Source organism: Eucyclogobius newberryi, unplaced genomic scaffold (genome assembly GCF_026437365.1).
Source record: "Eucyclogobius newberryi isolate DKJ021-1_F unplaced genomic scaffold, fEucNew1.0.hap1 SCAF_4, whole genome shotgun sequence".
NCBI lineage: Eukaryota > Metazoa > Chordata > Actinopteri > Gobiiformes > Gobiidae > Eucyclogobius > Eucyclogobius newberryi.
Window position 1 is genome coordinate 22,479,299 of NW_027316056.1, and position 13,725 is coordinate 22,493,023.

Here is a 13,725-nt window from a genome sequence, read left to right on the forward strand (position 1 = left end):
TGCCAAGGTTTGAGGACAAGTAGAACTAATTACATCCATTTGTACCCGTGAAATTATGTTGTTGAATCACAATGAAAAGGAGTTGACATTTTATGTCAGGCATGTTATTAATGAAGTGAATAAATTCAAACCTGCATCCTGAAATACCAAAATAATTAATTCTGGTATTTCAGTATTGGGAAGAAAGGAAAACATTATTTCTAAATTGAGGTTGTCGAGCCAATGAACTTTTGGAAGAAAGTATAAAATAGGGCAAGCAAGTCCAAATGTGGGTCACATAATAAAGCGTGTCCTTGACTCTTTTCAACTGCTCTGGCTGAAGTTAGACTTGAATCGCCTTTTATTTTCTTACACAACCCGGCAATAAAGAGAAGACTACAACAGATGGGTTAGATTGTGTTGTTAAACACGTCCTTCTCTACGGTTTTTCCGTTTGTCACATTCATCGTTAGTTGACAATCCAACACCAAAATGGGATTGTATTTAGTAAATACAAGCATTTATGGTCCCATTGTAATACATGAAATAATTCATTAATAAATAAAAGAAAAACAACATTCCAACAACTAAAACACAATAAAACCAATCCAGGCACTTAAATTCATTCAGATTTTTTAATTTCCATCATAAAGCCTCCAGGACAAAAACTCACTTTCAAATTCTGAAGGCTTATTTCTTGAAAAATAATCTTGTACCCTTAATCTCTGTCCTTTTAACCCGCCCCCTGCTTTCTTTTGTGAGCCGAGATGATTGCATTTAGCTGTGTTGCCTCAGTTCTGGGCCCAGCCTGATAAATTACCCTGTCCATCACTGAAGGAGGCCCGAGCGGGCAACACAGATAACCCAGTTGTCCATCATCCCTTTGTCAAAGTCCACAGCGTAGATTGGTTATTGACCCGAGGTGACTTTTTCCATATGACACATCTGAAGGCATAGAGACACAATAGTCTGGAGACAGACATACAGCGCTTCTTGAAGTTTGGAGCGTTCGTTATAGGAGAATGGGTTTTAAGTGCATACAACCGGTTTTCTAATTATTGTGATCTAATTATTGTGATCATCTTGTTTGAAGAAAAAGAACATGTGATAAACATTTAGCATACATTGGCAGTTTGTTTAGAACATTTTAAAATAAAATAGCACTGAGTTGTGAAAGAAATCCCTCTATGTACGTATTATGTCATAAATACATACATTTCCATCTAAAATCAAGTGACAATTTACACGCAAGGGATATTTTTTTCTGACGGTTTAAACATTAATTTAACAAAATATATTTTTATTTGTCACATCACTATTGTGTACATTAGATAACTTTTGGTCATTTTTTACAGTGTGGTGGCTAGGTAAGGGATCATCTCAAATTGGGTTGAAGCTGAAAAGACTTAATTTTTTTCGTCTCTCTCTGGACCTCCTCCCCCTCCAAAATACTTTGTCTGGCTTCACATAAAATTTTACGCGTTGATAAAACGATAGTAGTTTGATAGACCCTGCTCACCTCTAGTGAACATCCCTGAACATCCTTTGGTAAGTTTATATTTAGAAGTTATGAACTCTCCAAATAATGTCACCTGTCGCACATGTTTGTTTACTCAATCCACATGGTCCACGGGCCCTAGGGGCCCTAGGGGCCGCAGCACATCCCATTCAACCCAAACTGTGAGATGACCACATTGAGATCAATGATCAGAGAGTGAGAAACTAATGTTTCTTGTCAAAACCTGTAATTGTCAATTGCCTGTGTTTAGACCCTAGACATGTCAGAATGACAGAAGCAGCACATGTGCTCAGTGAGAATCTCACGTCTTCTGTGATTGGCTGAAACCTCATGCGGGTTTGTTTTGTTTCCTTCTTCCGGTCAGTGCGTAGCACGTTACTAGAGCCAAATCTCTTGATCATTTGCTGCGCCGCGTCTTGCAGCAAAAAAGCTTTTCCAACTTTTCTGCACCAGCCGCGTTGGCGACGGCGACGCCCGCGCCGCCCCTTGCGCGGGCCACGGCGCGCCGTGCTCCCCTGTGCGCTCCCCGTAGCACCCGCGCACGCACCTGCCCCGCTCCTCGCACGCACCCGCCGCCTAATGTTGGCCTAATGCTCGTTGCAGTTTTTTAGCATTTCAAAACAATGACTGCCACAACAATGTATTGAAGCTTCAAAGCAACAAAAAGACGAAATGTAGGTTCAACCCCCCTCAAGACGAAAAATATTAAGTCTTTTCAGCTTCAACCCATTTTGAGATGATCCCTAACAGTCATGGAAATGCCACATCTGCTGCTCATGCTCAACCAGGAAGTAAAAATATAAACTTTACCAACATTGTCAAACTAGGGGAAACTATTTACCATAGTAGAATCTTGAATACAACAATGTCCACTACGTCTTAGTGAAATTTGTAGTCCAACCATCAAATCTGTCATATGCAAAATGTGTCAAAAAAACTACAGTAGAATTTGCTAACTCAAATTCCAGTTTGGCACTTTTTCACTGACATTTTGAAATTCCCTGACCCTGTATTTATGTGACAACATAACTTAACTTTACCTGCCAGAGGTCACAATCAAATGCCCAATCAATAAATCGTAGAAAGTGGAACAAAACATCTTTAATACGACATTAAACATTGATGCAGACTAAAGTTAATTTGGACTCTCATAATGTTGCATTGATCAAATGAAACAGAGGGAGCTGTAACAGATTTGAAATGCAGTTGTTTATCTCGAAATTGGCTTTTGAGTATGTTGCTTGTCTTGTCTTTTATCTATTTGACTTCATTATTCTGGTCTCCATCTTCCTTCTCGCATTTCTCTTATAACTGGAATGACTTTCTGAGACTTTCTTGTCCAGCCATTATAGGCAGTCTCGGCACAGCGCCACCTGTCCCTGGCGGAAGTCCCTGCAGGGGCACAGGCGCCTGTATTTGGGGGAGTGTCCTGCACAGCTGAACAGCAGAGGGTCTCTCTGTAGACCACACTCTCGTCGCAGCACAGAAAACGCTGGCAAGATGTGGTTGATCTCAGAGTCCACCACCTCACACTGCACCTCCAGGCTGAAATCAAATTGAAAAACAATTAAGAACTGTATTTCAACGTTTGAAAGTATGAAAATAAGCCAGATATAGTAAAGACCACCTCAAGGATTCAAGTTTGTACTGTATGACAAAACAAGGTAAATGGGTATAAAGGAAATCTGCCCTTACTTGTGCTACAGTAAATGCTACAGACAACAGGTTTATTATAATCAAAGGAGCAAAATGTACCTTTCCTGTCATTAAACCTATCTATCACCTTGGATACACAAATGTGACGCCACTTTGTCAAGTTATGTTATTATGGTATTTTTCAGCATTTAACACCTGTAATGAGTGCGAGACAAGTTTAAAGGACACGTTGTAAAGGACATTGCATATATTTTATTGTTGACCTTAAACATGGTCTTGACTACCTTTGCTTTGGGATCTCAAGATTTAGAATTAAAAATAATGGATGCATTGAAAACCACAGGTTAGGCATTCACTCTTCAGGATCTGGTGTTAGCATGCTATGTTCTGGGAGTAGACCACCGGTCACAAACTGGGAATTATAAACAGAATAAATTAAACAATTGTGAATGTAGCAAAATAATGTTTTAAGAACAATGTAATCCGTCTAAAAGTCAAGTTTCCATGGAGACAAGCAAGTGGTAGCTAGTGCACCTTCAACCTCTAACCTGACTTTAATGTTGGACAGCCCACTTAGTTTACCTCTATAAAGAACAGTAGATAGTAAAAAAAAAAGTTGAAATCTCAGAGTAAGAACATTTTTGAAAACTATGTCACGGGTTATTAACTCTCATGTGCGCCTCAGTTAAAAACAGACTGTGCATTGAAGTATGAAGGGTGACAAGTGAAGCAGGTATGAGGTGTTGGAGAGAAAGCGGATGAGAGAAGACAATGACAACAAAGACTGTAAACCCACACAATATAACACAAAGACACACTCTGAATGATGAAACCAGCACAGTGAATGAAAGTCAACAGGAGAGGAACTGTCTCTTTGAGGCCAGACTGCCTGTTCCCCCGCAGAGCTTTCAACTTAAACATGTGCCTCACCTCTTTGTGATGGGATTTCAATTTCATATGAACAATGTTGAGTGAATTTTGTCTTAAGATAATACACAAATACTATGGGGATAAATACCTTGATACAATATGAAACAATCCAATCTAGATCACTTCAGTAATGTGTAGAACTACAGACAGGACTGGGATTTCAGTGATTAAATGCTTTTACCTGCCTTCCATGTGTGTCAGTGTGGTGCCCTGCAGGACATGCTGTGAACATCTGCATGGCAAAAGGACTGGCAGTGATTTGACAGTAAAAATGAAATGGTCACACTTTAATTTACAGGGCAGTGATACCATGGTAAGATGAAGGAAATAGGTTCATGTTTTTTGAGGGTTTATTTCCATTTAATTATCAAGAAAATAATCATGTCTCCCGGTAATTTACACTAAGAAATAAAGTAGAGAGGCAAATACGTTGCTGTCTCGGGGTAAACACTAGGGATGGGACAAGACCTCGTGCCTCAAGATCTTGCAAGATAAATTTGCCGCAAGATTGGGCACACGTGAAAAACCTTAATGTGATTGGATATGCTGGCTGGTTACATCTAATGAGAATCTCTAGTTATAAAAACTGTTTAAAATGACAGTAACAATTTGAATAGAATATTGTTTTAATCAAATAAAAACAATAAAGCCACAACATATCAATTATACATTTTGTAAATATCTCCTCTTGTGAGAATTGTGTCTCGTCCCAGCCCTTCTGATTCACATGTTACTGTGTTGTGAAGTATAGTGCTACCAATTCAAGTTGTATTGTACTCTTTCTATTCTGTAAGACATTTAATCACTTTATATTTACAAAGATTGATCAATTTCAGTATAAAAAAATTAATAAATCATGATATGTTTTTTCCAAATCACCCAGCCTTACTGCTGTATGTACAAAATGTAATGCACAAGCTTGACGATTGAGGTGACTAATCTGATACTTACGCATGCAGAGCCTCTTTGTTGTTGATGTAATGGAAGTGTGCGGGCTCACAGATGAGGCCCGAGCTCTGGCACGCCTCCACACAGGACTGTCCCTCCTGCGACACCAGCAGGTGGAGAGAGCTCAGCGGAGGCCAAGCTGGGGGCGCGGTCACATTCAACGCCCATCCCAGCCCCGTGGAGTTGGACAGGGGCAGGAACAGAGGTCCAGGCATCCTGCTCTCACCAGCTGTGCCCTGTCTGGACAGGTTGGCTGGGACAACGGGGCGTTCAGGGGCACAGAAGTCCTGCAAGTGTCAGAGGTATTTAGTGTGCAATATAACAAGAAACTCACTAGAGCAGAAAGGTTTAAAAAGACATAGCTTTTATTATGGTTAAGTCTCTTGATTTAATCATATCAAATAGTTTTTGATAAAGCTTTGAGATTTTTAATGAACATGCTCTATCAGCCAATTATCTGACAAAAGTAAGTAGTTGGAATAGAATGTGATGTTTTGCGTGTGTTAAGTGATTTCTGTTCATGAAATCAAAACTAAAAGCCAGTTTTATTAGTTTTCAAACTGAAGTGTTTTAAAAACAATAAAAAAAATGTAATCAATCAATACATGGAAACAATATTTGCCATATTGGCCATTGGTGATAAAGTAATATTACGCTTTGTTATTGAAGTTTTTATGAACAATATACCTTAAGTCTGACCACCTTCAAATCTAGCTGCTTGCATTTTAAATATATGTAGCATATGTAGCATGTCAAGTGTGGAATCTGGTTGCCATGGCCACAACAGGAAACCTCAGGATTAAACTTCAGCGAAGCCAGTGACCTTCCCGCTGCTGCTGGTGCTGCAGAGCTTCTACTTCAAAATGCAGCTCAATATTTACTGATTTTGCAGTGCTGAGCCAAACCTTGAGATATAATGCTCATGAAGAAGCATGATGATGTACATAAGTTAAAAAAAACGTGTGTTGTGTGTAGTAGCCCACAAATGGAAATGTCTGTGACAACTTATCTGAGAGACATTAAAATGCAGAAACCATCTACAGAAATGTCTCTACCACATCAGTCAGTCTTCAAGTCAGACTGGTGATTCTGAGCAATTACTGGCTAATCACTAATCTGACATTTTTGGGCAAAGTTCTCAAGAAGGTTGTTTACCAACAGTTCACAGATTTTCTCTTAATAAACAACTCATTTGCTGTTTTACAGTCAGGTTTTAGACCTCATCACAGCACTGAGACTGCTCTTATCAAGGTGAATTCTGTTAAATCTGCCTGAACACGGACATGGGCAATGCCTCCGTCCTAATTCTGTTAGACCTGAGTGCTGCTTTTGACGCTGTCGATTACATTATCCTCTTACAGAGACTTGAGGACTGAGTGGGCATCACTGGCACTGCCCTAAAATGGTGAAAGTCCTATCTGGAAGACAGAAAGTACTTCTGTACGTGTACGTGTTGAAATTGGTAACTGTGTCACAGACCACATGCCCCTGACCTGTGGGGTGCCCCAAGGGTCAGTCCTGGGACTCCTTCTGTTCAACCTCTATATGCTGCCGTTAGGTCAGTTAATGTGTTCTTTCACAATTATGCAGACGACACTCAGATCTTTGTTTCACTAACGGCAGGTGAATATGGACTAGTGGATTCACTCTGGCACTGTGTCACAGATCAGTGTGTGGATGCAAAACAACCCCAACCTGGAACCGCCCCCAGGGCAAGGTTCTGTTACTGCCAAAATCGGGGGGGAAATACCAGTAGACTAGACTACTGTAACGGCCTGCTCACTGGCCTCTCCAAACGAGCTGTAAAACAGCCGCAGTACGTCCAGAACGCTGCTGCTCGGGTCCTGACTAGAACCAGGAAGTACGATGACATTAGTCCTGTTCTCAGGTCTCTGCACTGGCTCCTGTGGCTCAGAAGAGACTTTAAAGCAGCTCTGCTTTAACGTACAAGTGTGTACAAGTCTCTCCATTAGTTTTCAAACAGAGAGTGTTAGCATGATACCACACATCATACCATACATGTCAAAAGGTATTACATGAACAGATTAACAGAATCATATATTCAGTAGAAATAACAGTACTGCATGGAGATTTATTAATGTTTAAGATATTATTAATAAACAAATGCAATAATGAACCTTAATTGGCTGTTGATTGGCTGTGCACAGACCTAATGTACAACCTCTGATGTGATTGTACCAAGTCTTGCTCGCATCCTCCATCTTTGTCACAGCCACACTTGTGTTTCTCCTTACTCATCCCTCCTCATTAGTGTCAGCAGGCCTTCTGCTTTACGGCTCTAACCTGAATTTGTGGCTCCTAATGAGCTTTAGCATGCATTCATCCAAAGTCTGCTTACATACATGTCGGGCTCAGACAGTTAAGTGGCTGTAAGTGCTGGTCTGGGCGTTGAATGGAACGAATTATGAAATATGCAGTAGAATAGGGAGGTCCAGGGCACATAGGTGACTTACCTGATTCTGTATATAGGCGTGAACTCTCTCCAACATACCCTCACACGTGTACTCATAAGGCAGGTATGGCTCCACCTGAAAATATATGAAAAACAGATAAAATCCATGTGCAGCAAGTTCAAAATTACAAAACAAAATGGGTATCATTTTTTAATAGAATGTCCTCATTGTAAAACCTCTGTTTATTACATTATTATTGTTAACAGCTTAGCCCACTTCATTCATGTGCAGACATTACAGTGTTTATGTGTTGTCGTTACACATTTATTATGTTTCAATAGTTTGTTTTGTTTAGGACACATCCATTCACCCTCTGGCATTCAAACTGTAAAGAATTCAATCAATCCCTCATTAAACACCTAAACTAAACAGTGACTCTTCAAATTGAGCTCTAACCGGGCTCATCAAAGTGATTTGTCAATCCACACCAGCACTAACAAGCAATTCTAATTTTTAAAGTGTCTTGCCTAAGGACACAACATTTCCTCTAGCTGCCCCACTGTGACACCTGGTGTTCCAGTAGTCTTAGCTCCTGAGATCTGACAGGATCAGGCAAGAACACGTAGTCACGCAAACAATCCGGAGCCTCAAGCCGCTCGCTTTTCAGTATTTCGTGGATTAAAAGCCCTCCTCACTCTCTAGCTCCAGCCTGAACTAGCCTAGCGTAGCCTAGCCGCTAGTGTCATGGCTGGATCTACCTTTACCTGTTTGAGCTGTCATATGTCGAGTCAGAACCCTGGCTCCTTCTCTGATGATAGGTGCGTGAAGTGCAGTGTAGTGGTAGTTTTGGAGGCCAGGGTTACGGAGTTAGAAGCGCGGATCCGCTGTTTAGAGGAGCTTAAGTCCAGTTATAGTTCGGTTTTAGCGCGAGGGCTACCGGCCCGCGGTGCAGGGCGTAGCATTAGCATTAGCAGTAGCAGTAAGGCCGAGCTCAGCCCCTCAGCGTCTCCCGTGCAGCCGGGACTAGACCAGGAACAGAATAGGGACCATTTTGTGACAGTTCGGAGGGGACAAGGCGCTAAACGCCGAACCTCAGAGCGCCGTGAGCTTCACGTCTATAATAGGTTTTCTCCCCTCAGCGATCACACGCCCGCTGAACACACTAGAGAAACTCTTGTAATCGGGAGTTCTATTGTTAGAGACGTGAAGCTGCCAGCTGCTAGCGTTAGGTGTTTCCCGGGGGCCAGAATGGGTGACATCGAAGGAAACCTTAGGATCTTAAAGCAGAGTAGGACCCGTTTCCGGCGAGTCGTGATTCACGCAGGCGGTAACGACGCCCGGCGGAGACAATCAGAGGTGCTCAAAGTTCAAGTAGCGGCGGTGTGTGACCTAGCGAAGTCGATGTCAGACACTGTAATATTTTCTGGTCCCCTGCCCAATCGGATCAATGCTGAATTGTACAGCCGTCTCTCAGCATTCAACAACTGGTTATCCAGATGGTGCCCTCAAAACAACGTTGTCTTTATTGATAACTGGAGTGCGTTTTGGGGAAAGCCCGGGCTCATACGCAGGGATGGCATCCATCCGACTTCGGAGGGTACATCCCTATTAGTTCGGAATTTGACCGATAGTCTTAGTCGTGTTAAGTGACCATCTAGGGATGAGCCCCGGGCGCAGAGCAGCAGTTTAAGACGCTCCTCTGTCGCTGAACTCTCGCCCGCTCTGTTACATGTGAAGTGTTCAGATTCAAGACAGATAGAGACTGTGTGTGTCCCTCGTGTCCCTCGTACAAATAATGCCAAAAAGTCACATCTCAGAAAAAATATTTCAGGCGTCAGACCAAATAACTTAAGGAAAATAACAATCACAAATGACACAAATACACAAATGAATAAACACGTAAAATGTGGACTGCTAAACATTAGAGCAATTTCCTCCAAATCGCTCTTAGTTAATGAATTAATTAGTGACTATAACATAGATCTTCTAGCTCTAACTGAAACATGGCTTCAACAAGACGACTACGTCAGACTAAATGAGTCCACCCCTACCACCCATGTTAACTTTCAGACTGCCAGGAGCACAGGCCGAGGTGGTGGTGTGGCAGTGATCTCACACTCGAGCCTACTCATGAGCCCTAAAACTAACAATGCATTTCACTCATTTGAAAGCCTTATGCTGTCGATCACATGTCCAAATATGAAAAACCAAAAAGGAGTTTTGTTCATAGTTATCTACCGACCCCCTGGTCCCTACTCAGAGTTTTTAACAGAGTTTTCTGACTTTATATCAAACTTAGTGTTAGCCTGGGATAAAATAGTTATAGCTGGAGACCTTAATATCCGCGTGAACATGAGTGATGACGCTCTCAGTAATGCCTTCAGCGCCTTGTTAGACAGCATTGGTTTCACTCAGAATGTAAATAAACCGACTCACACTCACAAGAACACTCTGGATCTTGTCCTAACGTATGGAACAGAGATTAGTGACCTCATTGTCCTCCCTCAAAACCCTATATTGTCAGATCATTTCCTAATTACCTTTCAGTTTATTCTTAAAGATCATCCAGTCCCACAAAATAAAGTTATAATGAAAAGGACAATATCTGAAAAATCTATCTCAAAATTCAAAGAAATAATAGAGCCAATATTCAGTGACATGTCATGTGATCCTGCTGAGAACAGCTTTAGTCCCAGTTTAAGTGATCAATTTGTCGACTTGACCATGAATTCTCTGAAGTCTGCTCTTGACGTTGTCGCGCCGTTAAAACAGAAGGTCATTAGGCCAAAGCGCGCCTCCCCATGGTACAACCAAGAACTGCGTTCACATAAACAAAGAGTTAGAAAGTTAGAGGGATTATTTCGTCGCTCTCACACCGAAGAATCCCTAAAAGCATGGAAAAGTTGCCTGCTGTCCTATAAGCAGGCTCTGCGTAAGGCTCAAACCAGATATTATTCAAATCTAATAGAAGTCAACAAAAGTAACACTAAATTCCTTTTCAGCACTGTAGCTAGGCTAACAAACTGTCACAGTGCAGTAGAGCCCTCAATCCCAGCTACACTCAGCTCTGATGATTTCCTCCTATTTTTTAACAATAAAATAAAAACAATCAGAGATAAATTAGATGAAATTACCCCCGCTATTAGCCCTGAACTAGCCCAAGCTGTAAATCTAACGTCCCATATAAATCCACCTGTAAACTTAGAAAGGTTCACAGCTGTTGATCAAGCAGAGATAACTTCAGCCATTGTGTCCTCTAAAAGCTCAACTTGTGTCCTAGACCCCATTCCAAGCAGACTCCTCAAAGACATTCTCCCCCTAATTATAGACCCTATTCTTAATATAATACATACTTCACTCGAAAGTGGCTATGTTCCACAGTCCTTCAAACATGCAGTCATTAAACCTCTTCTGAAAAAGCCTAATCTAGATCCCGACCTATTGGTAAACTACAGACCTATTTCAAATCTTCCCTTCGTCTCTAAAATCCTTGAAAAAGTTGTAGTAAAACAGCTTTGTCGCCACCTGCAGGACAATAACTTATTTGAAGTTTTCCAGTCAGGGTTCAGAGCCCACCACAGCACTGAAACTACACTGGTTAAAGTCACAAATGATTTGTTATTAGCCGCTGACGATGGACTGGTCTCAATCCTGGTTCTGTTGGACCTCAGCGCAGCGTTTGACACCATTGACCACAACATTCTACTGCAGAGGTTAGAATGTGATGTAGGTGTTGGAGGAACAGCCCTCAGCTGGTTTAAAGCCTATCTATCTGATAGGTTCCAATTTGTTAATGTAAACCAGAGCTCCTCACCATGCTCTAAAGTAATTTACGGTGTGCCACAGGGTTCGGTACTCGGTCCAATTCTGTTTACTCTTTATATGCTACCATTAGGCAACATTATCAGAAAGCATGGCATTAACTTCCACTGCTATGCAGACGACACTCAGCTGTATTTATCAATGAAACCTGATCAGAGCGATCAAGTAGACAGACTTAGTACTTGTGTGAAGGAGATAAAAACCTGGATGACACTAAACTACCTGCTTCTTAACCCTGAAAAAACCGAGGTCATTGTGCTTGGCCCTAAGCATCTACGAGACTCTCTGTCTGAGCAGATAGTCACACTGGACAATGTCAGTGTAGCCTCCAGTTCTACTGTAAGAAACCTTGGAGTCTTATTTGACCAGGAGCTCTCATTTAAAGCTCATATAAATCAAGCTTGTAAAACAGCCTATTTCCATTTGCGCAACATAGCCAAAATCAGAAGAATCCTGCCTAAAAGTGATGCCGAAAAACTTATCCATGCATTTGTAACGACTAGATTAGACTACTGTAACTCCCTGCTTGCAGCGTGTCCTAAAAGCTCCATAAAAAGCTTTCAACTGGTTCAAAATGCAGCAGCAAGATTACTAACAGGAACAAAAAGAAGAGAGCACATTACGCCAGTGCTGAAGTCTCTTCACTGGCTCCCCGTCGAGTTTAGAATCAAATTCAAAATTCTACTCTTGACCTACAAAGCCATAAATGACATGGCCCCATCCTACCTCAAAGATGCTATAGAACCATATCATCCAAACAGAGCTCTTCGCTCTCAGAATGCCGGCCTCCTGGTGGTGCCAAGAGTCTCTAAAAGTACTGTAGGAGGTAGAGCGTTTAGCTACCAAGCTCCTGTGTTATGGAATCAGCTCCCGACCCATGTTAAATATGCTGACACAGTCTCTTCATTTAAGTCCAGGCTTAAAACGTTCCTCTTCGAAATCGCTTATGGTCAGACCAGTTAGGAACAGAAACATAAACCCACAGCTTTAGCTACGCTGCCCTAGGAGTAACTATGCTGGGGGAAGTATGACAGCTTGAGCACTATCCTCTTCTTCTTCTGACTACTTATGCTATCAAACAATATTTATTTTTTTGATTCCACTTGCAAACTGTTCACCGCCTTCTTTTCTTTCTCTCACTCCTGAGGACCTGTGGACCCAGATGCCCCTCCCCTGGTGAAGTGGTCCCTGCCCTGTGTGGACGGTCCCTCATCTGCCTGAAGAGTGGGTCCAGCTCGACTCAGACGGTCCCTCATCTGCCTGAAGAGTGGGTCCAGTTCGCCTCAGTCGGTCCCTCATCTGCCTGAAGAGTGGGTCCAGTTCGCCTCAGTCGGTCCCTCATCTGCTTGAAGAGTGGGTCCAGTTCGCCTCAGTCGGTCCCTCATCTGCCTGAAGAGTGGGTCCAGCTCGACTCAGACGGTCCCTCATCTGCCTGAAGAGTGGGTCCAGTTCGCCTCAGTCGGTCCCTCATCTGCCTGAAGAGTGGGTCCAGTTCGCCTCAGTCGGTCCCTCATCTGCTTGAAGAGTGGGTCCAGTTCGCCTCAGTCGGTCCCTCATCTGCCTGAAGCTCCAGCTCCAGTCTCCTTGTGTCCGTCTGTCCGTCTGTGAGAGTCGGATCTCTCCTTCACTGGAACTCCTCCAGGTTTCTACGTTTTTTTCCCAAAGAGGTTTTTTTTTTGTAGTTTTTCCTGGCCGAGAAGGAGAGTCTAAGGACAGAGGACCCTGGGACATCGTCCCTCGCCACCACAGACATTGTCTGACTTCATCGCCACCACAGACATTGTTGATTCATTTCTCCCTGTGGCCCTCAGAGGCAACTGTTGTTGTGATTTTGGGCCTTACAAAAATAAATTGATTTGATTTTGATTTGAGTTATGGACATTATGATCCTGGGCCAGGCACTTACCATTGACTATTCCAGCCACAATAAAAAAGTATATCATGTGGGTCATTCAACTACAAATTCACTTTACAGATAGTTTTCTAATGCATCCAGACAGTGATTTCTAACCTTTTAAATGTGTTTTTAATGATTTGCTGCAATAACTTAAGTTTTTTGGATGCACAGCGGAAATAGACAAAAATAAAAAGGACTTTGGACTTCAGAGTGATTGAAATGGCTTGTTTTATGCCCCAATGAAAAGGACCTGGCTCGGCAAATGATACACGACTCAGAGAATTGCATTTCCGATCCCAAATCAGAGGCGGTCTAATGTTTAGCCATGTGTGAAATCAGACTGGGGTCTAGTTTAAGAGAAAGCCCAGAGAAGCAAGTACACAAAGATAATGCAATTTCAAAAGTCACACACACTGCAAATCTGATCAAAGCCTTATGTTAATCTCCTTCGTAAGACCAGACACAAAACAAACACAGGGGCAGGAACACAACAGACGGTACCTGGAACTTATTTTCTTTTCAAGTTTTATTTGATTACACTTCAGGAGGAAGATTACTTT

General features: G+C 42.1%; 2 protein-coding genes across 2 annotated transcripts in view; one reads left to right on the forward strand and one right to left on the reverse strand.

The window, feature by feature from the left end:
* The window catches only part of LOC140377137 (ATP-dependent RNA helicase DDX39A-like), a 312,983-nt gene that overhangs the window by 84,229 nt on the left and 215,029 nt on the right, over window positions 1-13,725 (forward strand). The window lies entirely within an intron of this gene.
* Window positions 2,836-13,725, reverse strand: part of LOC140377146 (alpha-1,6-mannosylglycoprotein 6-beta-N-acetylglucosaminyltransferase B-like) — a 142,684-nt gene continuing 131,794 nt past the window's right edge. Inside the window, exons 16-18 of the mRNA XM_072462460.1 lie at window positions 7,507-7,581; window positions 5,036-5,319; window positions 2,836-3,043 (exon numbers count right to left, since the gene is read on the reverse strand). Of these exons, the coding sequence (XP_072318561.1) occupies window positions 2,845-3,043; window positions 5,036-5,319; window positions 7,507-7,581 (558 nt within the window). The 3' untranslated portion in view covers window positions 2,836-2,844. The remainder of the gene's footprint in view (window positions 3,044-5,035; window positions 5,320-7,506; window positions 7,582-13,725) is intronic.